The 23454-nt window shown below is 40.1% G+C and overlaps 1 protein-coding gene across 1 annotated transcript in view; it reads right to left on the bottom strand.

Annotated features, from left to right (window-relative positions):
* Window positions 1-23454, bottom strand: part of khdrbs3 (KH domain containing, RNA binding, signal transduction associated 3) — a 127780-nt gene that overhangs the window by 36495 nt on the left and 67831 nt on the right. Inside the window, exons 3-6 of the mRNA XM_078267615.1 lie at window positions 22464-22580; window positions 9983-10129; window positions 8587-8726; window positions 2465-2645 (exon numbers count right to left, since the gene is read on the bottom strand). Of these exons, the coding sequence (XP_078123741.1) occupies window positions 2465-2645; window positions 8587-8726; window positions 9983-10129; window positions 22464-22580 (585 nt within the window). The remainder of the gene's footprint in view (window positions 1-2464; window positions 2646-8586; window positions 8727-9982; window positions 10130-22463; window positions 22581-23454) is intronic.

Here is a 23454-nt window from a genome sequence, read left to right as displayed (position 1 = left end):
CATGAACTATTACAACTATTACTTCTAGCCATTATCTTTATTGTGACTATTATTGCCACTGTTCATCACACCCCCCAACCGACACCGTCAGACACCGCCTACCAAGAGCTTGGTTCTGTCCCAGGTTTCTTCCTAAAAGGGAGTTTTTCCTCGCCACTGTCGCACTAAAATGCTTGCTCTTGGGGGAACTACTGGAATTGTTGGGTCTTTTGTATATTATAGAGTGTGGTCTAGACCTACTCTATCTGTGAAGTGTCTTGAGATAACTCCTGTTATGATTTGATACTATAAATAAAATTGAATTGAATTGAATAGTCTTGGTTATTCAGAGCAGATTTTAAAGTCTGACACCGTGGGCCCCCTTCAGACAAAGCTGCGAAAACTTCCACCCCCAACAACCTTTTTATAGTGCAATATGAAAAGAAATATATTTATTAATTTATCTTATTTCTATTTGGGGGATAATCATGCTCCACGCTTTGGACAACAGAAAAACAGTTCCCATAATGTTTTGGGAGTTGTAAATAGGAAACATAATGTTGCCATGGGGCAAAACTTGAGCCCTGTTTTCTTATCTCCTTATCAAACTGGCACCATTAAAAGTATGCAGAGTTAGCTAGTAGCAGTTCCTCTTTGCCGTTTAAATCATACTGGCTTCCATGAGCTGTGGGGTCACGGCCACTACTGCTGCAACAGCTGTCTGTGATGGTGAGCGGGCTAAATCAGCAGGCCAATCTAAAATAACTTACTTCAAGTTGTTCATAATCAGCTATTAGCAGTTTCTTTTTGCAGTGTACCCATGGCTATAGAGATGACTATCACTGGATTACTTTGATACTGAAGAAAACTTGTGATGATTCTCAGGCAAGTTCTGAAATTGTAAGGAGCTACTTTTTCTATGATTCCTAAGTGGATTAATGGAGATCAATTCGCGATGGACATAATGATGTTCTTGAGTTATGACTCAGTCTATGTGATGTATGATGCAAAATGCAGCAATCAGGCGCAGAAAGGTTTAAAGTATGAGCTGTGGGTCACGGCCACTACTGCTGCAACAGCTGTCTGTGATGGTGAGTGGGCCAAATCAGCAGGCCAATCAACAATAACTAACTTCAAGTTGTTCATAATCAGCTTTATACTGTGCACATAAAATAAATTTGACTTCGGTGGTTGTATTGATCTCAATGAACTTACACAGAAAAAGACATAACAGCTAAGGACAAGAACAGCAAAGCTGGACAACTAAAGGTAGCTTTTTTACAATACCAGAATGCACCTGTAATCATCCTCAAACTTGCATGCATCGTTGACTCCTAATTGTAGCCTTAATTTAATTAAGCCTAATTAAGCCTTAGTCTTAATAACACCGTGGCTATTAAAAAGGCACAGATCGTTTTGTTTATAAAAATGCCACAAAAAAGTAAAAAACAGCCTTTCACAAGTTCCCAGAGCCCAGAACAAGTCAATTAGCTTGTTTCCAAAACCCAAAGATATCCAAAAATATAAAGTTCTCACACACTGCAGGTGAATAGGGAAAAGAAATGAACTGATAGATATTGTTGGAGCCATTTCATTGGCAACCAGCGTGTGACACTGGGGGTGGGAAATGTAAATTTAAATGTGGCCTAATTGGTTCAGCTGTGTTGTGCAAAACAAGGTCAGTGTTTTGACCGTGGTTGGGTGTATGATAACGTGGTTAGGTGTGTGATAACGTGGTTAGGTGTATGATAACGTGGTTGGGTGTATGATAACGTGGTTAGGTGTGTGATAACGTGGTTAGGTGTATGATAACGTGGTAAGACTAAAAGAAGAACTATTAATTTGTTCGATAGGTTATAGTAATAGTCAAAATTCTTATTTCATTTTGTTGACATATTAGAGCCAAAGGTTTTCACAGAGGGAATTTTGGCCATCTCTTTTAATCACTCTGTAAATCAGAAAAACAGCAACAACAAAAAAAATGTCACCATGTTTAGGTATAAGATGTTACATAAATCCGGTTATGAATGAAATATTAACAAAGCCCTCTACTGAAGTGGAGATTTCTGGGTCAGAGTCGGAGAAAAAGGTATTTTGAGAAAACGTCCTTCAAAGATATGGATTGTAAAATTCCATACATTTTGTAAGACAGTACAGATGAATAGGGTAAACATTCTAACATTCTTACATATATCACCATGAAACTTGTTGACCCCAGTTGATCGCTTACATTAAGACCATTATTTTGTATTACAAGTTTTATAAAAAATGTATTATTAAATACGCAAATCAGGTATTATCTAATGCTAACGTTTGGTAAAATCTTAATGTGTATTTTCGAGGGTTTTTTTCTCCATATATAGAAGATAGAAGACATGTTATGGCAGCAAAATAGCCCAAAAACTCAAAATTGAAAAATTATGTTTTTGCCTGTGGTGAGCAAATGTTTTGCATTTTTGTGTGACACAAAAAAAAATATACTCACATATTCGCCATATGTTTCCTGAACTATGGGAGGAGCCGGCCGGTACCCGGCGGTTGGGGGAGCGCCTCTGGCTCTCTGAACCCCCCTCCCTCTGGAAGACGGAGCCCGGATTGGCGGGGCACCTCTGGGTGCTGCTCCTCGGGGCACCGCCGCATGCAGCGGAGGAACTCCTCCTCGACTCCTGACATGAGACACAAACATGTTTAGATGAAAGAGCAGGAACTCATATTTTTTTTTAATAATCTTATTAACTTCTTTTTTTTTAAGAGAATGTGATACATTCTGAGAATTATTGGAGGCAGGAATGGATATGTGTACAAGGCTGGGATGGATCAGGTAACTGCAGTATATCCTCTTTCTACACCACGTGTTCATATGATCTTAAAGCATTAAAATATACTATTACGAGAATAGTGTTATATATCAGCAAAATATGTCCACTGCATCCCAGGTCTTTATGATGAGGTGCTGTAATTTATTATGTTTGCAGTCAAGCTGCCTCCTCTACTTTTACTCCGGGTAGTGATTTCCTTCATCGGCCAGAATGACTTACAAACGTAGCGATGAATTTGCTACATTCAGGTTACATGTGTAGGGTTAGAGCAAGTGGTGAGTCAGGTCCGTTTCGCAAAACACAGCACGTCTTGTGTCTGAATTGCTTTCCTGTCTATTAAGGATAATGCAGATGACAAGGCTGGTATTTCTGCCTGTTCAGTGATTGAGGTTTTCTTGTCTTGAATTAAAGCTTTGCATTTGGGCTCTGGGGAAGTGGCACAAAAACCTTAACAAAACCGTTAATGTTTTGGATGTTGAGCTGCAAGTTTTTGGGGTTTGATTTTAGGTAAACAAGCTTGACTTCCATAAAGCTGTGCTGTAAAATAGCTCCAGTGAGATACTGAACGTCAGTCATCCAGATGAGAAGCCAGGAGTCTAACCTGCACTGTAATCGAGATGGGAGCAAAGTCAAGCTGCTCTGTCGGAAATCAAAGGCAGCCTGACCTTGTGGTTTGATGATGTGTTGTCAGAGCTTTTTACATCGACTGAGCTTTCATTTTATAAGCAGTTAACTGACCTGATGGAGCAGCAGCAGAAAACCACAGAGGTTGCACTCCGGGTCGTTTTCTTTCTATGCTTTTAATTTCTACCATTCTTATTGGTGAAACATCAGAGATTTGGGCCAGGAGGAGAAAAAAAGAAGGAAGTCTCTCTTAATTTTCAGACTAACAGGGACAGCGGAGGATGTTTACTTGATAGAAATTGGACCGCCCTCAATCGGAGGGAAAAACACAGTCGATTCCCCTTTAACAGGAGGACTTCTCTTCCAGAAACAGCTCCGGTCAAAGGCAAAGAGGAATAAGTGGCGGCGGCAGAGTGTCCATCCAGAGCAGTGGGATCGATCAAGAGTAAAACTGCATGTGACTTCCTGTTCAGGAACCTGTCTAATTACAGTGTCATTTAAAACACAGCCAATTATATCCTGACTGAGCAATACAGATGCAGATGGGTCTGGGTGACCTTGTTTATCTCAAAATCTCATGAAATGACTTTTGGCGTCATTGTTTTTTTAAAGCACAGTGTCGACACAAAGAGCTTTAAAGTTCTCTAATGGCCGTTAGTATTTCATTTGCAGTCTTGTGAGGTCTCAGAGGAGCTGGAATTAGCATGTGTTCACAGGAATAGCAGAGAAGAAAGCATCTTCTGGAGATCATTTGCATATAAAGGCTTTTATGCAGATGGGGCTTTGCTTTGCTAATGTTTATGGACACCAGACATTGCATCACCGTGTACTACCAGACACTATTTACGATCATTTCTGTTTTCCCATTTAAGGTACTTGCTCGCTTAATGACCACTCTGACCTATTTCAACACATGTGAATACTAGTCTCACCTAAAATATGGCAGCACAACAGGGATACTCTTATATATTCACCAAATATAAACAGCCTGGATCACAAAGTGTGTCTGAGCAGAACCTTCCCTTGCCTCAGAAGCTCCATATTTACCCAAATAAAATGACGTCTTCTAAAAAAAGAAAAGCTTTAATATCGGGAGGCACGAGTTTAACGACATCACGTGGTAAAATGTAGATTAGAATTTGATTGTCACAAGATTCACCTGTCAATGACTTATGATGATATTGTGGATTGCTGTAGTTGGTGAACAACATAACTGACTGCTGAATGTGTAGGTTCTGTAATTACTTCTCTATACAGGAGTTTTCAGCTGTGGGATGCAAACCCAACATTTCTACTGCTGCTGCTTCACATTAAGCGCATCCAACTGTCAAAAACACAGGGTGGCTTTATTATAAGAAAATAATGCATTTTTTATATGGAGCTTACAGCGATGAAAATGCCTCCACAAAGAAAACACTGCATATAACCCACATTTTTTGGTGGATTAGTCTCACTTTTACTCAGTTTACTGTGGTCTGCAGTTGCTCACGATGATGAAAAATACCAATTATTGACAGGTATTTGTACTTGGGCGGCTGCGGCTCAGGAGGTAGAGCAGAAGTCAGAAGGTCCTTGGGCAAGATATTGAACCCCAAATTAGTCCCGATGTGCGTGTGAATGTTTATCGCTCCCTGGTGCTGGGGCCACCTTGCCTCCTCTGCCATCAGCACATAAATGCGTGTGTAAATGTTGTGCTGTAAAGCACTTTGAGTGGTCGTTAAGACCAGAAAAGCCTTATACAAATGCAGTCCATTTACCATTTATTAGTCTTTAGTTTTTTTAGTTAGTTTGTCTGCAATGTAAACAGATACACCAGTTGCTCCTCTGTTGTATTTCTGACAAATCAAGGGCCGTTTGCTGCACCCAGGTTCCTGGGACCTGTCATATTAATCTGCACCGGCTGTATCTACCAGTAAAGGTTAAAAAGGTTAGAGTTGCCTTTATTGTCAGTCACAGAGAAATGAAATTCATCTTCTGCATTTAACCCATCCTATAGAGCCTACATACTGTAGGAGCAGTGGGCAACCGCAGGCGCCCGAAGACCAACTTGCCTTTTGGGCATGGGGCACTGACAGGAGCAGCAACCTAACATTAGGGCTGTGCAAATTGATTTCGATTTTGGCTCCTAACGATCACAAGAACAATGTAATCGAGAAAGACAAATATTTTGCACGTTACATTTTGCAAGTAAACTCTTATTTTGTCTTGAGTTCTGAAGCAGACTGAGCTCATGAAGTGGCGTATGTATGACACGCCAATTCGTATGCCATTATTGGCGTGTTATCAAGATGCATACTCACTTTCTAGCGTGTTTATCAACGCCATTTGGCCTCCATTGAATTACATTACCTTGCGATTGCATGTGAATTGACGCCGTAGCGAGTAGTATGAAAGGGCGAAAATCCGCATAGGGAGGTTGGTCGGGGGTGGAGGATGGGTCAAACACAGGACTTTCACACAGGAGACCGGGGATCGTGACCCGCGCGTGACGTTTCCTTTCCATGTTTGTTCTTTTCCTAAACCCAACCAGTTGTTCTTTTCCTAAACCCATTCCGCGTGTCAGGTTTTCCTAAATGCAACCATAGCCTCGCGATAACACGTAGCCTCGCGATAACACGTAGCCTCGCGATAACACGTAGCCTCGCGATAACACGTAGCCTCGCGATAACACGCCAGAAAGTGGCGTGTATGTTTACGCAAAGTCATGATATCATGTTGTGAAGGGGAATTCAAAAAGGTCAAGTATTATGGGAAGATTCACAGTTCAAGGTGTCTTCACTGTTGATTTGTTTACTTGTTTCACTGTTTTTTTTTAAAGTTCAATAAATACAAAATCTTTCCAAATTTTGGTCATTGTTAATGATTTCAATATTGACCAAAATAATTGTGATTGTGATCTTTTCCCCCATAAATAGAGCAGCCCTACCTAACATACATGTTTTGAGTAGTGGGAGGAAAATAGAACACCTGGAGAAAACCCACGTGATACGGCGAGAATATGCAAACTCCACACAGGAAGCCCCGCCCCGGACCGTGGCCACAGGCGTTGCCAAATCAACCAGGACTGAAATCTTAAGTATTATAACTTATACTATAAAGAGAAGATGTGGTCTGAATCAGGGGTCCCAAAACTGCTGGCCCAGTAGCCGCATGCTACTTTTCTTTCTTCACTCTTTTATTTTATAGTAAGGATTTCATTTTTCAAGCAAGGCGGAAAAAGTGGAGCATAAAATTGTCTCTTTATTTCCCATTCAATTAGCAAGCTGTGCCTAACTGCAGAGTTTAAAGCGTATGCTACTGGTCTCATCCACAAGGAGAGCTGCCATCTTTCAGGAATACAACCTTACTAAACATGTGGAGCAGTATGACAGGTACAATAGAGAGCAGGAAAAGATGATCAGATTCAGAGTAATTGTTTTATATGGAATAGTATAAGATGATGGGAAGGGAGTAAAATATAGAAATGGATAGAAGCCAAGAGGTGTGGCTGGGAATGAGTTTAAGCTTTATTGGCAGCTCCGTCCAGAGGAAGCTGGACTGGCCAGCGTGAGATGTTCAGGCTCTTATTTCCAGTTGGTTTGCTTTGCCGCACAGGAAACCTGGGAATTTCAGTAAATACAGTAGGTAGCCATGTGCACAGTGCAACTTTAACTGGAAGCAGCAGTGCTTTGGTTTGTACTTTTATGCCAATCATATATGGTTTCTGCCTCTTCTTTGTAGTTCCTGCTGAGGTCTGCACACAGTCAGCAGAGTTGGAAATATCAGTGCTCATTTTTCTGCCTTCTGAAGAAGCTATTTGCTGTCGTTTATTCTTGTAGAATATGACAAATAACTTCCAGAGAGAATGATCGCCACATTAAACAGGAAGCATTTGGTTGCCTAGTTCTACGTTTTATTTCAGTGTTTTTTTTCAGTGAATTGTGTATGTCATATTGGAATCATATGATATCTGTATGTGTGAGTACATATACATGTGTATCATACACTGTAGGGATATCACGATACCAAAAATCTAGTATTCGGTACCGATACCAAAAAAAGTACACAATACTCAATACTAAAGTCCACAGTGTGTGTGTAAAAAAAAAAAAAAAAAGGAAGAAAAAGATAATAATACTTAAACATGAATTCCTTTATTTAAAAATTTTTTTGCGTCATGTCACTCTTCTTTCAGTGTTTTCTTTTAGTTTCAACTTTCTGTTATGGTGTGGAGTGGAGGGGGTGGAGAGCGTGATTTACAAAAACAAAAACGTCAGTCTTCTGGACCCCACAGCCCGTTGCTTTAAAGCCTGGCATCACCACACAGCCAGCGTACGGTACCGTCTTTCATGAGTTCACCCGGAACTCCCAGACTGGCACGTTTTCAGAATTTTGGTACCGAGCTGGTACCGAAGTATCGGTTCTCGTGACATCCCTAATACACTGTGCTTCCTGTCAGTCAGGTTAAAGGTGCCATATTATAATCACATTCAGGATCATACTTACTTGGGGTTTCTTCTACAACATGTTTACATGCTTTAATGTTCAAAAAACACATTATTTTTCTCATACTGTCTGTCTGAATATAACTGTATTCACCCTCTGTCTGAAACGCTCCGTTTTGGCCCCGGGCTCTTTAAGCCCCCCTCCTGAAAAAGCCCAGTCTGCTCTGATTGGTTGCTTTCAATTCATTGCTTTCTCAGCTGCACTCTCGTAGTCTCTGCACCGTCATTGCACTCGGGGAATGACTGTAACGGCGCTGTAGAAGCACTGTCTACATATATATATATATATATATATATATATATATATATATATATATATATATATATATAGTATAGTTGTGATTTATTGAGAATTGTAGTCAACATTTGCACTGACACATCTACTAATTCTGGCCCAGTTCTCTATAACGAAATAAAGACTGAAAAACTGTAAATTTTGATGTGACATCCATATCTTGTACTGTATTGATAAAACAACAAAAAGACGGGCCTAAATAGAAACAGGTCGTAAATGTGCTGTAACTGTAAATGACACCATTAACTCTGAAAACGCAACAGAATACTGTACAAATCCATAAAAAAAACCTTCCAGTAGCTCCTCAACTGTAAATAATACCCATTACCCAGCTGAACTAAAGTGCACCTATACACACACACACACACACTTGGATGCAGGTTACCTGGGAGGCCCTGGAACAGGTGTCCCTCTTGCACGGGCGACTGGCTTGCCCCTCACCGATGGCACCTTGGCATCCTCTGAGCCACCGTTCAGGTATGTGAGCTCCTGCAGCTGGGCCTGTCTGATCTCATCATTGTAATCCTGCACACAGAGAGGCAGCGTGTTCACACACTCGCACAAACACAGACAGCAATAGACTCGCTTTCAATTACACTGTATTAAATTCTGTCCTTTATCTCCAGGGCTAAAGCCCCGGGAATATCTAATTAATGTACTTTACAGTACTGCTGTGACCGCTGTTCCTGAGGCAGCAAGATCTCCCCGTTGATAAATCTCCGGGACCCTGTTTGCCTTTATCTCCTCATGCAGTTGTTTTTTGCCACTAAATTAAAAGACATAATTAACATGAAAATAGGTCTTGAATCATAAAGTGATTGATATGATTGTCATGTGTCCGCCGAATCAATAAATATGTTTTACAGAAACAGTGGGACAAGGTAACATGGAGCGGGGTGGGGGGGGGGGGTCTGCTGATAATTAATGGTGAGGTGTAATTCATTACAGCTCGGAGCATTGGCGAGATCATCTATAATGAATGGAGGAAAAGTAAATAAGCTCCAAAGAGAGTTCGGCCCATGCAGGGATCCCCTCCTGCTCTCTCCTGTTCCTGTTATTCCCACAACTTCCCACTCAGGATGTCACACACCAGGGTACCCCCAGGATTCTCCAAGTTGAATTTAAGACTTTTAAGGCATTCCCTTCCCATTTTAATGCCACCAGTGATGAAACGTAATGCCAACTTCACGGCCATATGATGAAAAAACAATGAGGATTTTAAGCCTGAGAAAAGAAGTATTTACCAAGTAACGTTATCTGAATTTAATACAACTTTTTTTGTGAAGTGCGTTTGTACTCACACATTCTTTATTTTTTTGTTGAGATTTATTTAATCCTATGAAAGAAAGGATAAGAAAGAAGTTCAAAACTTTGTAAATGAAATTTCAAACTTTTAAGGCTTTATTTTTACAAAATCAAATGTAAGCCTTTTAAAAACGTTTAAGAACCCGTGGTCAGCCTGACACACACTGAATCAGACGCTTGCCACAGACAGAATTACAGTTTAAGTAACGGACAAAGAGTGTGAGCGAAAGAGCAGGTTGTCTCAGCCGTTACCCACTCACTTCACTGTGGACAGGCTGAAAATGTATCGGGTGGACACAGAGAGCAGCTGGAAAGAGATTCAGGAAGTGTGTGTGTGTGTGTGTGTGTGTGTGTGTGTGTGTTATAGATGTGTAATTGTTGTCTAACTCTGTGTGTATTTTTCTTTTTATTTCTTATTTTGAGCGGAGCTGCTCGAGAATAAAGTTGTGTGTGTGTTTTGAAAGAAGGGAACATACTGGTATGAGAAACTTCTTGATCTCCTCCAAAGCGTGACCCATCCTGGCGTAGGCCTCAGCCGGCGGGGCGAACACCTCGATGAGGACGTGCAGGTCTTCGTTCAGGTGGTGATATTTGGCCTCGCCGCTTTGCCGTAGCTCTTCTTCCTGATAGAACAAAAAAAACACAAAAAAAAGAAGTTTGATATCATATATCCTCCGTCTAGGGAATGAGCTCTAGTTAGCTGTCACAGTCAGCAACATTTATCTTGTTTTTTTTTTCTCTGGATTTCGGCAAGGATTTACTGCAGGGAGTTTTTCCATAACAGTTACATAATGAGGTGTGATGCTTCGGTGCTGGAGAGTTACGAAAGGACTGACAGGAAATATGTATGTGGCGCACCGGCAATTCCTACAATCCTTTCTACTGCGGCTTTCACATTTAATTGATTGCTTTTTTCCTGCTGCCTGTCCTCGTAACAAATGTACAGATAAAGTATGTGTTCTCATGCACTTGAAATTAATATCTCTGCTTGTCGCATTTTAGCTCATCTATGTGATCGCTGCAGCTCTTTTGAAATAAATTCAGCAACTTTGGGAGGCAAGAATATACTTGATAATGCAAGATACTTAGTTTTGGTGTAATATAATAAAATGTGACAAAACTGGACACCCTGTACTTGACTAGCAAGTGATTAATGGGAAATTAATCCACAGCAGTCAAGACCACAGCAGTCAACACACTGTGCCAAAGAGTAGGGATCTGAAGGATTATTACCTTAAATACATAGTTTTAGATGGTATCCATCAATGAAACCCTGCCTCTTACAAACATGTATATACTGCTACCAGGGCTGTAGTACTCGTCCTCAAGACATTATTCTATTGTTTCGGACTTGTCTTGGACTGGTTAGTATTTGGACTCTGACTTGTCTCGGACTTGGCCGTTGGACTTGCCAAATATTGTATATTGTATTGTCTTGACCGAGTCCAGCACTATATGCTTTTTTTCTAAAGTATCTTCCTCTTTCAAAACAAAACCATTGATGAAGTGTGCTTCTTCAGAAAACAGGTATTGGTTTCATTTAAAATCCATCTAGAACAGCCATTGGTATTGGTCGCCTGGTATACGCCTGGCTGCATCATATGCCTCAATCATCAGGCATCAATCATTTTGGCCACAGACACAATGTCAGCGAGCACTTTGTACTATGGATTCTTCAGGAAAAGTAATAAGTTCAATAATGTGAACATGTCAGTTTTTAGTGACGTGTTGCTTGTTATTTGTTACATTTTCCATCGGCAGCCCAGAATGTTCTTGTTACACCAGAATAAAAAGACTCAACATCTAATATTTAAAGTTGCACTTCAGCTTTATGTGGCAAGTGAAGTATTTATACTTAAGTTCATAATGTGGCCTAATTTGATCCTTTCTTTATCAGTCTTGACTGTGGTCTCTCATTTGGACTGGGTCTTTACTTAGACTCGACCCTTTTTGGACTCGATCTTGACTCAATCTCCAGGGGTCTCATTTATAAAACTGTGCGTAGGATCCTTACTAAAAGTGTACGTACTCCCAAAAGCCCAAAATGGGGTACGCCAAAAAAAGATTCTGATTTATAAAACCGTGCGTCTGTAAACAATGTTTCCTTTATAAATCACAGATTACCCACAAAATTGCTGCAAATTGAATTATAATTTCGGCCCGTTCTCGCACAGTGTACTGAACCTGATATATAGACTACCTATATTAATAATACCGTCCAAAACGGCAGGCATTACGGCACTTGGAGACAGCTTCGATATACCAGACCTATACGATAAGATCTAACAGAACTATATATTAAATCCAAAAAAGCCGTAGTGAAGAAGTTGAAGATTATATAGAATATTTATATAACACACTGCTGTCTGACATTTCCCTCTGGAAACAGCCAGTTGCCCCCAGAGTGGCGAGGACCTGTATTTGGACGGGGATAGCACGGTCCCGGCACATTGCCAGCTCTACTCTACTCAGTACATAGATCCAAGAGCACATCTTTAGGGAATTTAAATTGGCATATTAGCCAGTCATCGTCATGGTCCCTGAAGCCTCTTTCTCTCCTGATTCTTCCATTGGCGTAGTCCTCCTGCAGGGCCAGCAGTGCCATCATGCAACATTACACACAGGGGGTCACCGCAGTATTTATATGTTTACAACAATTTGTGATTGTTAACACCTTGCCAAAATCACAGCATCAGCTAGTGGTATCCCCCAACCCGAGATACAATTTGAAGATGAAGACAAAGTCTAATAGGCAAACATACTTTTCTTTATGCAGGTTTTGTCACAAACAGTATTAAAGTTCGGACTGATAATGAGGACATTAAGGGTAACGATTGCGCGAGAGCTTAACTGCTGTATTTCCAGACTTTGACATTTGATGATATATGCACAGTATTAAAGACAGATATTTAGTTATTTACACTATCTAATGCTAGGGTATTTGATGCTATCCTGTATTCCATGCAGTCGGGCCATCTCCTCCTCCTGTGCCGATTAAATATTAAGAAAACATTTTTGTTTAAGATTTGAGTTGGATTTTACAAGGTGTTTATGGAACAGTAAAAGCTCAAATAACACTTCTGGATTTAATCTTCATGATAACGTGGATGATATAGAGTGAAATAAATGTGTGTGAGACATCAATACTTGAAAATATTATGAGTAATCTTTCTTCCAACATTTACTTTCTGCAGTCTGACTTCAGTTCACCACCTCACCATCTGCGACGCCAATTCCCATTGTCTCCAAAACAACCTTTGCGTGGGAAGTGGCGTACGCACGTTTTGTGCGTACGCCATGTTTATAAATGAGATCCCTGGTCTTGGACTGGACAAAGGTGGACTTGACTACAGCCCTGACTCAATGCTGTAATTGGATCTCCAAAGTACCTTATAAGAGGACTGACCCTTCTGACTGTGATCATCATCCTAGTTTAGTATGTTACCATCCAGTCAGTCTGGACCAAAGTGGAAAACCGATTGACCAACATATGGCAGAAAATGCCTGCCATCTATCTATCTATCTATCTATCTATTTCAAAATACTGTCTCGATTATGTTGGTGTTTTACAAAACCTGATGTCGATCGCAAGATGTCGATCAGCTTGTCAGGTCAGACATATGGTTGCTGACACTGCCCATAAAGTCTGTTGAAAACAACTGCTGCAACAGACTTGTATTTTACATGACATCTTTATTTTCATGCATACTTCACTACCTGGAGCAGTTTTTCAGTAGCTGACAACAACTCCGCCATCTTTGCTGGAGTCTCCACCACAGAGGCCGTCAACCTGTAGCTTGTTACAGGTTTTTTTTACAATAGGGTAGATGCTAAAAGAGCATGCATTTGTTGTTTTAGTTACTGTATACTCAGATCCCTGAAAGTAAAGCAGATGTATCTTTATTACTGCAACAGTAAAATATAGCATGTAAACAGTAAGGGGTTGCACAGGCCATTCAGGGCCGACAGAAGCAGGCCAGTATAATGTTATTGATGCCGAGAAATAGGACAGCAAAACCCCCAAATGACTCCCAACACATTACACAAAGGAAACAGCAGGTTTGGCGTCCCAGTTTCTCCATTTCAACAAAAAAGAAAAACTTCTTCTCCGGGGCCTTTCCAATGGTGACAACTTCCTCTTCCCCTTCTCCCTCTCCAGCACCATGCAAGTCAGTGTCTCTGATGTCACCTAATTATAAATAACCTTCCTTTAAGAGTGCCTGTGGTATGTTAATGATATGTTAATTTCCCCCATAAATCTGTGCTTTACGAGCAGAGGGCTCCTTTGCGCATAGCACCAGCCCTGCCGGAGCTGCCAGTGTCGAGCAGTTTTCCCTTTCATGTGTTCCTTGGTTTATTTGCATGTAAAAAAAAATAAATTGTTTTTCATATATATATATATATATATATATATATATATATATATATATATATATATATATATATATGAAAAACAATCATTATTGTGTGCTTTAACTATCATCAGTCAGCACATTTAACATATCCAGTCAGCATGTGACATCTGAGGACTTCCCTTTCTTTAAAAAATTGTTTTTTTACTCAATCTTTTTTGTAAATTTGGTTGTTTTTTTTCTTATTTTTTCTTCCTTTTTTTGTTCATATCTTTATTCTTCTTTCTTTTTTTCTTGCTGATATTTTGGGTTATCTTATGGATTGTTTAGGATAGGCAATAAGAAGCCTTAGGCTTCAGCCTATTCCTTTTTTGGTTGTTAATTGTGTGAGTGCTATTGTGTGAAATGGACTGGTCTAAATATGTATAATGTTTTGTCAATTGCGTAGTCACACAGATTGTCATGATTTGTTTATTATAATGTAAAGCGAAATAAACCATACAATTCATTCATTCCATCTGTATTCAATCTGTATTCACATGTGCAGTGTCAATGTTATATGCATTGTGGATATATACTGTAATTTGGTATGAAACCAATCTGTATGTGTGATCACATCATTTGCATAGGATACTGTATATATGATAGCAGATTTCATATAATGGGGACCCCTCCCCCAGCGCTGATAAGAAGCATCGGTGATCCAGCAGTCCTATAGCAGCTAAGTAGCCCACGGTGGGAGATTACAGCTGTCTGTTTCTCATATCTACTGGCAGCATCTTCCTCCTGTTTACTTTCTTTTTTTCCCTCTGTAAATCTGCTTATGAAAAGCCGTTCTCCCTGGAAACAGAAGGCCATGCTGCTGTGGATGCAGGAGCTCCTGGAGGCGGAGCTTAAGAGGTAAAGAATAATGTCAAGCTCGGAGCATTCACATTGAAATCAAATTAAGGACAGACGCAGGGAAATAGGGGCAGATTCTATCATTCTGTAATACAAACTGCACAGCTCTATCAGCCTTGTTCACCCCACACTTCCAACATCTACATATATGTATTTTGATGACATCTATCTACCAGCTTGTCCTGTATCAGTAATAAGAGAGGCCATACTGTATATGCCCTTCACTGGTTATCAGTAATATACACAATTGATTGAACACGATTATTTCATGTTTTTAAAGCACTGAATGAACTGAAAGGCAAGCGTTTATATCTCAGCTCAGCCTTTCCACCTCCAGACCCCTCAGATCTACCGACCAATCACTGCTCTTTATTCAACGGCCAGTTGGAGTCCAAAGGTAGTCTTGCATTGTCTAGTCTTGCATTACCAGACCTCTCTTCACAGCGCTGTGGAGGAGGGTCTGGCTAGTACACACAGCACTCCGAGATAACGTGCTCTGGTTTATTGGCATTGACAATCGTCTTGGGCCCACTAAGCTCAATAGCCTCGGGAAGGAACTTGTTTCGGTGGAACGTGTACGTTCGAAAGTTGTCAGATTGGACAGATAGTCTAGCTAGCTGTCTGGATTTACCCTGCAGAGATCTGAGGAGCAGTTAACCATAGTCCTCAGAAATCCACCGGAGTTTAGAACGCCAACACAAAGAAAGAGGAAGGTGACGGACATCTGGCGGAATTTTCAGCGGCACCTGAACAATCCCAGAAATTAAACAACGTAGATATATAGACTATCCATTGTCAGACCTACCTCCACAGCGTTGTGTTATTCTGGAAATGGAATCTTTATCTTGAACGTTTAAAAAAAACAAACATACATAATGAATAAAAGTATGATAAAAAAAAAGAATAACAGAAATTCGTTCCCCCCCTAACCCGAGTATGTTGTGTGTGGACATTGGGCCAGAAGCTGTGGATGAAATGTCTTTTTTATTGGTGTCATGTAATTCCGTGTGGGATGGGTCACATAGTGGCATGACATGTAAATAAAATATTCATACCTTTATTCCAAATAAACCATCACTTTCTGTGCATCAGGATATTTTGCAAAGAAGAACAACAACACCTAGCCCAGCACCACCGATACCGTTTATCTCTCTCCCTCTCCCGTTCTCTCTCTCCAGTCTGTCCTTCTTTACTACTTATTTGGAATACCTACAGTATCTTCCTAATCTGTTTATTTTGTACTTGTACTAGGGCTGCACTATATGAGGAAACTATGCGATAGGCTATACTATTGTTGAATACCTCGATAACGATATAACTTGGCTCAAGCAGATGTGGGATATTTGATTTCGGCTGGCGCAGAAACTCTCTGGGTGTCTTTTGCGGTGTGTCGCAGCCTTTCGCGAAGTGTTTGGTGCGCCGGTTAATATTTCAACGACGATATAAAAAAATAACACGATATATTGTCCAGCCCTAAGTCCAGTCCCCAGTCCAGTTTATTTTGATCTGAAAGGGTTTTATTTTGAAATGTTCAATTTATGTTAGTACTAGTGCTGTCAAACGATTCAAATATTTAATCGCATTAATGTCATAGTTAACTCTCAATTAATCGCAATTAATCGCACATTTTTATCTATTGTAAATGTTCCTAGATTTCCTTTTGTCCCATTATTTTTTCTCATTTTAATGCTCTTATCAACATGAAAAAGTGGATCGGTTTGCTTTGTGCAAATGTTTTTTTATTGAAAACAACACTGGCATACTGTAGTGTTCAATTTCACACTAACATTCTCACTTGGAGCAAATAATCTCTCACACAATGTAACGGCTTTGACGAGGGGGCGGAGAATTTGCATCAGCTGTGTGCTTGGCCATCAAGTGATATTTCAGACGACGTGCTGCGATGATAGCTCAGTTCACAACGACAAAACACACAGATCACTTTGGTCTTGTCAGTGGAACCATTTGGCAACTTTTTAAAAGTAAACTTTCCATTCAGAATCTTATTGGCATCCATTTCGGCGTCTCGCGCTCGCCATCCACTCAAAACGTAACGTTAGCCTACTACTCTTTGGCCGGCTCGCAAACAAGTGTGTGCGGCGTGCCTGTTGTTTTGTTTCTGGTCTAGCTAGATCCGGTGTGGTGTTGTAGTTTTCCCAAAATGGGTTTGCGTTAACGCTGTTAATAAGGCCTTTAACTGACAGCACTAGTTAGTACCCTACCTGTATTTACTAGAGATGGCCCGATACCATTTTTTGCTTCCCGATACCGATTCTGATACCTGAACTTGCGTATCGGCCGATACCGAGTACTGATCCGATACCAGTGTGTCATATATTTTATTATGTTTCACAACTGTATACTACTATCCCTGTATGGATGTGATATGATTTCTATCTTTGTTGTCGGTCTGGCTCAGGTTAAACTCTTTGTGAAACATGAACAAACACAAACAATGAATGTCACAGAACAATCTATTATTCTTCAGTTTGACAGTCAGTTATAACGGAAAAAGAACATAAATAAACTACTTTAACGTAGATTTTCTTTAGGGCTTTATTACGTGGTATCGGATCGGTGCATTAACTCCAGTACTTCTTGATAGTGATACCAGCGTTTTAGGCGGTATCGGTATGTTAGGCGGTATCTCTAGTATTTACTCTGTATTTATGGTTTGTTTGTTTGTTTTATTTTATACTTGTAACCTTTACGCATACATTTTGTTAGTGTCAGCGCTAGAACATTGTTTATTTAAAATGTGTCTGAATAATCCTATAATGGATGGGCCGTGTAAGTGGCCAGACATGAAAATAAACATTTCGTTCAATCATTCATTCATTCATTCATTGAATTCATTCATTTATTCACCTTTAGGGAAGACACAAATAAAATCCCAAGAAAAATTAATGAATGCTTGAGTTTGCAAAAGGTGAAGGGAAAGAGCAATGAAATCCATTAAGACACTGGCAATGACAAAAGAATAAAACAATGAGGCAAAAAAACAATAGACTGAACAGCTACTGTACTGTATGAGTGGGAGTGCCATCGACTCATATGACAATGTCCATAGATGGACGTAGCAAGCCTGTAAGCTGGTAAATACAATAAAATGGGTAATTTGTTGCAAAGCACTGTCAGCCTAAACTTTCTCTCCCATAATTCATATGCTTGTAAATGTGATTTCAATTATATTATCTCTAGACCTGCAAATGATAATGGACCTAAAATTTATTTGCAAGCACACACAGCTCGGTTAATTTTTCCGTGTCGGACAGTCCTTACATATCCAGAGCAGTCCTTTCACACAATGAAGGTATTTCGGCTGGCAATTAAACCTGACCAAAAGTGAAACAAAGTGATTGTTTTGTCTATAAGGAAAATTAAAGTGGGAGTGGAGTGGAGTCCCAGGGAGGAAAATGGATGAGTTAATCACGGCGCTAACGAGAATGGGGGCGCGGAGATACGGATGCCTTTACATCATCCCACTCTGACAGCGACAGGACAACCAGGCGGGGAGACTCTGACTCCGACAGCTCGGCGCCTTTCAACCTCTCTGCACTCACATTGGTGTCAACACCAGATCAAGGTCCTGCAGCAGCATATATATGAGCAATTATCCAAGTTTCTTTGCAGTGTCTCTGCCTAGAGGTCGACCGATTAATCGGCCGTTTCTTTTTTATCAAGCAGCAAAGAAGTTGTAGCGTCAACATCGCAACGTCCGGCGATGTGACTATCGCGCATGCGCACATCGCGATGTAGACAATGAAACAAAATATTGTGCATCCTCACAGTATTCATACTTGCACACATGGTAACAATGATGTAACGTTACTCATATCTGTAGTGACTTAATATGTCGAAGTACCCCACTGAGGGCGAACGGCTGAACCTGTTTTGAACACGTTTTCAGGGCTATAAATAAACCAATGTCCTGTGCTGGATAACTTTGGATTCGGTGATCCATTTATTCACAGTTCTGTAAAACACATGTTCACATGTTCTACTACAAGACAGAGATAGCGATCCCCTGGTCTAATGTCATTCACAGCAGTGTAACGTTAGGCATCCTCAGCAGCAATCACTGCCGCGGTCAGGCCATCTTCTGCCGGCCACTTTTCTTCACCCCGTTTGGTAACAGGTTCACCATATCTCTCAGTCTCATTTACAGGTTTTTTGAAAAAGTCTCCACACGTTGACATTTAGGTAGGATTGGCCATCGAGAACCGATTCCTACTTGGAATCGGTTCAAAAATTACGATTCTAGTGGAATCGTTTGGAATCGTTTGGAGGATTTGGTTTCAAATCTGATCATGGGTTCCAAATTTAACATGCGCAAGTTTGGGTTTTCCGTGGCGGCCAGGAGCTTGTTGTGTTGCAGCCTTGGAGCACAGTTAGCGGCGCTCTAGTGTGGCTTTATTTTACGGTGAAAAAGCCCGGTTAAACTGCTAACCACCATTGAATCAAAATAAAACGTTCCTCTTATTTGTGAAATAAGCATGTGACCCGTTTCACCTCCACCCCTCAAAGAATTGGAATCGAGAATCGATAAGAATTGGAATCGAAAGGAAGAATCGGAATTGGAATCAGAATTGTTAAAATCCAAACGATGCCCAACCCTACGTTTAGGTGGTAAAAAACGACCCATTACTATCGTTACACTCACTTCGCTTCTTCTAACGGCTCCAAATATTGCGCTCTTCTTCTTCTGTGTAAGTCAAAAGTTGAACGTGTGCTGCACCCATTGGCCGAATAGTATCACCTGTGTTTGCTTCATGTTTTTATTCTAAAAATAATTGGTTTGTTTTATTATTGTATTCCTTTGTTTTTTTTAAATATAAATTATAGTATTAACACATTAACGAAAATAGTTTTTATAATTAAACCACAGCAATTTCTTGGGGTTGCTGAGGGGGTGCTATGGAAATCCTAGGGGTAGTTACAGCACCCCCAAGCCCCTCCCTGGCGCCACCTATGCACTGCGAGGCTGAAAACAGAAAGTCAGTGACCAGCTGAAGATAAAGTAGTCGTTTTTTGGGTGTATCCTGCGCGCCCCCCCCCTAAAGATGAAGTAGTAGCGCACGGAGCATCCCCGACAGAAAGCTGTCAGTCATAAATCCTGCAGTGGGTTTGTGCAGACAGTTAACGGCTGCTGAAGTCAGCACATCTCCATGACAGATCTTTTTCTTCAGGTACTCCAGAGGAGTCGACCATCAAAGACTACTGATCACAGTTATCAAATAGAATGTGCTGTACAGTATGATAGCGAGAATCATCGCCACCAACAAATCACGCCTGGCAAACAGAGGGAGAGGAAAGATGCAGACAAGCCAAGTGGAGTCAATTTATTTTCTGTTAACCAGTCCAGTCTGCAATCAATTCTTCTGTTAAAGAGACATTTATATCCTCTCTTTATGTACTGGGATGATCATGCATGATTTAAGTCATTCAACTGGATTTTGTTTAAAGTGCTCATATTATGCTTTTTAGCTTTTTCCCTTTCCTTTATTGTGTTATATATCTTTTTGTGCATGGTATAGGTTTACAAAGTGAAAAAGCCCAAAGTCCACCCCAAAGGGACTTACCATCTCCAACAGAAAACACTGTTCACAAATTGCTCCAAACAGCTCTATTGTAGTCCAGCCTTTACTTCAGAGACAAATGTGCGTCACTTTGTAACACACGTTATAATGCTCGCCTAGCTGCTAGCATGGCACTCCTTCATACTGCTTCTGACTGGCTAGTAGTCCTTACCTAGCTACTGTGCATGTGCTACTCCCAACAAAGATGGAACAGAAGTGTGATGCCTCACTCTGTAGCTAAAACAGAGAGCTCAGCACAAGGGGGAAAGGAGGAGCTGCAGCAATGTACAGTACAACAAATATATGGTGAACCTGAAAATGATCATAATATGAGCACTTTAAGTTTCAGGGCCCTATTTTAACAATCTAAGCGCACGGCGTGAAGCGCCTGGCGCAGGTGCGTTTAGTCCAAATCCACTTTTGCCAGTTTGACGGCGGAAAAAAGGGTCCGGGCGTATAGTTCAAAAGGGTTGTACTTAGTGTCTTCATTAATTCATAGGTGTGTTTAGGGTATAACATGCAATAAACCAATCAGAGTGTCATCTCCCATTCCCTTTAAAAGACAGGCGCGTTTGGACCTTGGCGCATTGCTATTATGATGGAGGATTTGCACCATAATATTTGTAATATTTAATATTTGTAATCTTTTGCATGTTTGTGAGCTGCTGCTCGTCCCTGTGTGTGTAACAAGCATAGTGTGTGCGCGCTGTGCATGAGTCTCGGCGCATTTTACTAATTTGCTGTTAAAATAACAATGAAATGCTGCGTTATTGACTTTAGACCAGGTTTTTGTTGGTCAATGGCGCGATCACTTCCCGCTGCCTCAAGATAGCAATACGCCAAGAATGCACCGGAACACACCTCCCTGTAAGACCAGCATACTCATGGGCGCACAGATGGGCGCAGGTGCATTTGCTATTTAAACGACGCGGGCGCGGTCGGTCTTAAACTAGCAAAGACACTTGCGTCGGACTATGCACTGCGCCGTGTGCAAGAGATCAGCCTTTTCATAAACCCCATCCTTTTCTTTTACTAAAAAGTAGTAAAGTAGTCAAAGTAGTCCTTTTATGTTCAAATCAATATCAAGCATTTTTCTCATCTTGTGACGTAGCTTACAGGAAAAGCAAAGCATACATCTAGAAAGTGTTATCCTGTGTACGGTCTGCACTTGATGGGACTGTGTGTGTATGTTGTTTACTACGAGAAAGCAGGCTTTGAAAAATGTCAGACGTGTTTGGCGATCCCAAAGATCATTCACATTTCCATACACTTTTGAAATTTGTTTTTCAAGATGAAGCTATTTTTCAAAACGGTATGTGACCCATGAGCTGTCAATCAAACGCAGTCGGAGTTCCTGGGGTGATCTGCTCACATCTGAATATTTCAAATGAGACCACCATAGCGCGAAGGTTAAAGTGAAGGGAAAAACAATTCATCATGAGATTTTCTCCATGTGATCATATTTTTTATGTTATAATTATGTAAAACATATTGAGTACAGTACAAACTAGCTGCAGCTAAATGCTTCATTCATTTTTGCAATGAGATGGTTTTAGAAAATGACATGTAACAAAAAAATGTCAATAGTTTCTTCTTATATTAGTATTTTATGATAGTGAACTAAATATTTGGGGTTTTTAGACTGCTGATCGTGCTAAACGAGACATTTATGGAAATTTTTCCAGTTTTTGCTGACACTTTACTGACCAAACAGATTTTTTGGGAGAAAATTAGGAGGGAAATTACTCAAATTAATTTTCAACTGTTTTCACGATTTAACTTTAGAAATGATGATGCTCATATTTGATGAGGCTTCACTGTTGTTTTGGAACACTGAGGAAAACTGGAAAAAGAGCACAACGTCACCTCGTGTAAATGCGTTAGTTTTTAGAAAATCCAAATGTTTAGCTGGACTTTCATTGCACATCTTACATTGAAACATCTCTTCACCTTGAAGGTAAGCCTAACCTGCCTTAACTTCAAACCGTGTGACTGCAGCAGACCAAGATGAAATGATGTGGAGGTAAAGGAGTGAAAGAAGCAAGGAGAGCGCGGGGGTGTGTGTGTGTGTGTGTGTGTGTGTGTGTGTGTGTGTGTGTGAAAGAAATAACAGACTGCAGTGTTACCTTTTCTTTGTCTCTCATGGATCCTTTTCCGAGAATTGACATCTTTGTGAGAGTGTCCTCCTGTAGTCTCTTTAACGAGTTCCCGCGTGGCCCGAGGAGTTTGCCGACAAAGTTAAACTGCAACAGAGAGCGAGAGTGCCGATCAATCAGAATCTGTGTGTTTGAGATAAAGAGCAAAGGACATTTCTTGTGCTCAAGCAGCGACTGAAGCTGATGGAAACTTATCAGCAGTTTTTCCCTGTCCATGTCTTCATCTGTATGGAAGCATCTCAACCCAGGTTCACTGTGTCACCTTTTCGTGGCTTATGGTTTTGTTTTATATTGCATGAAGTCAGTCAGTCAGAGGTTCTTCAGCCTAAAAACATTAATGCTATATCCTGCATTTATATCGTCACCTACCTGAAATAATGGCCCATGTCATTTTTTTCAGAAAACATAAAAAACTGAACCAAATACTGAATATATGATATTTATTAATAATTTCACTGAAAAATGTTATGACAATAGATGACTATTGACATACTAATAACAATGTCTGTCAATTATGCAACATAAGAATAATAAATGACTTTTTTTAAATTCCATATATATATATATATATATATCTAAGAATCTAACTTTTAGTGGAATCTATAGAGACCTGATATATGTATCATGTTATTTATCTTTCATGTGATTAATAACTCTGTTTTTCATCTTTCAGACAAAGGGGAGTGTCCTTTAGGTATTTATTTTCACATGTTTCAATGCAATGTAAATGGTACGAGACAGTGAAATACTTGGACTTTAGGCAACATGTAACAAAGTCAAATAAGTAAGTCAAATAAAATAGACAACGAAGAGTAAAAGATTAGAATGAAAAAAATAGAATAGGAATAAAATATGCAATAAAAATAAGAAATATATATAAAAAAAGAATCTCTATTGCATTAATTCAAGTGTCTTTTTAGGAGAATATAAACTGTAAATAAAAGCATAGATTGAATGCCTT

Source organism: Sander vitreus, chromosome 14 (assembly GCF_031162955.1).
Source record: "Sander vitreus isolate 19-12246 chromosome 14, sanVit1, whole genome shotgun sequence".
Lineage (NCBI taxonomy): Eukaryota > Metazoa > Chordata > Actinopteri > Perciformes > Percidae > Sander > Sander vitreus.
Note: the sequence above shows the minus strand (reverse complement) of the source record. Positions and strands in the feature narration are given on the sequence as shown.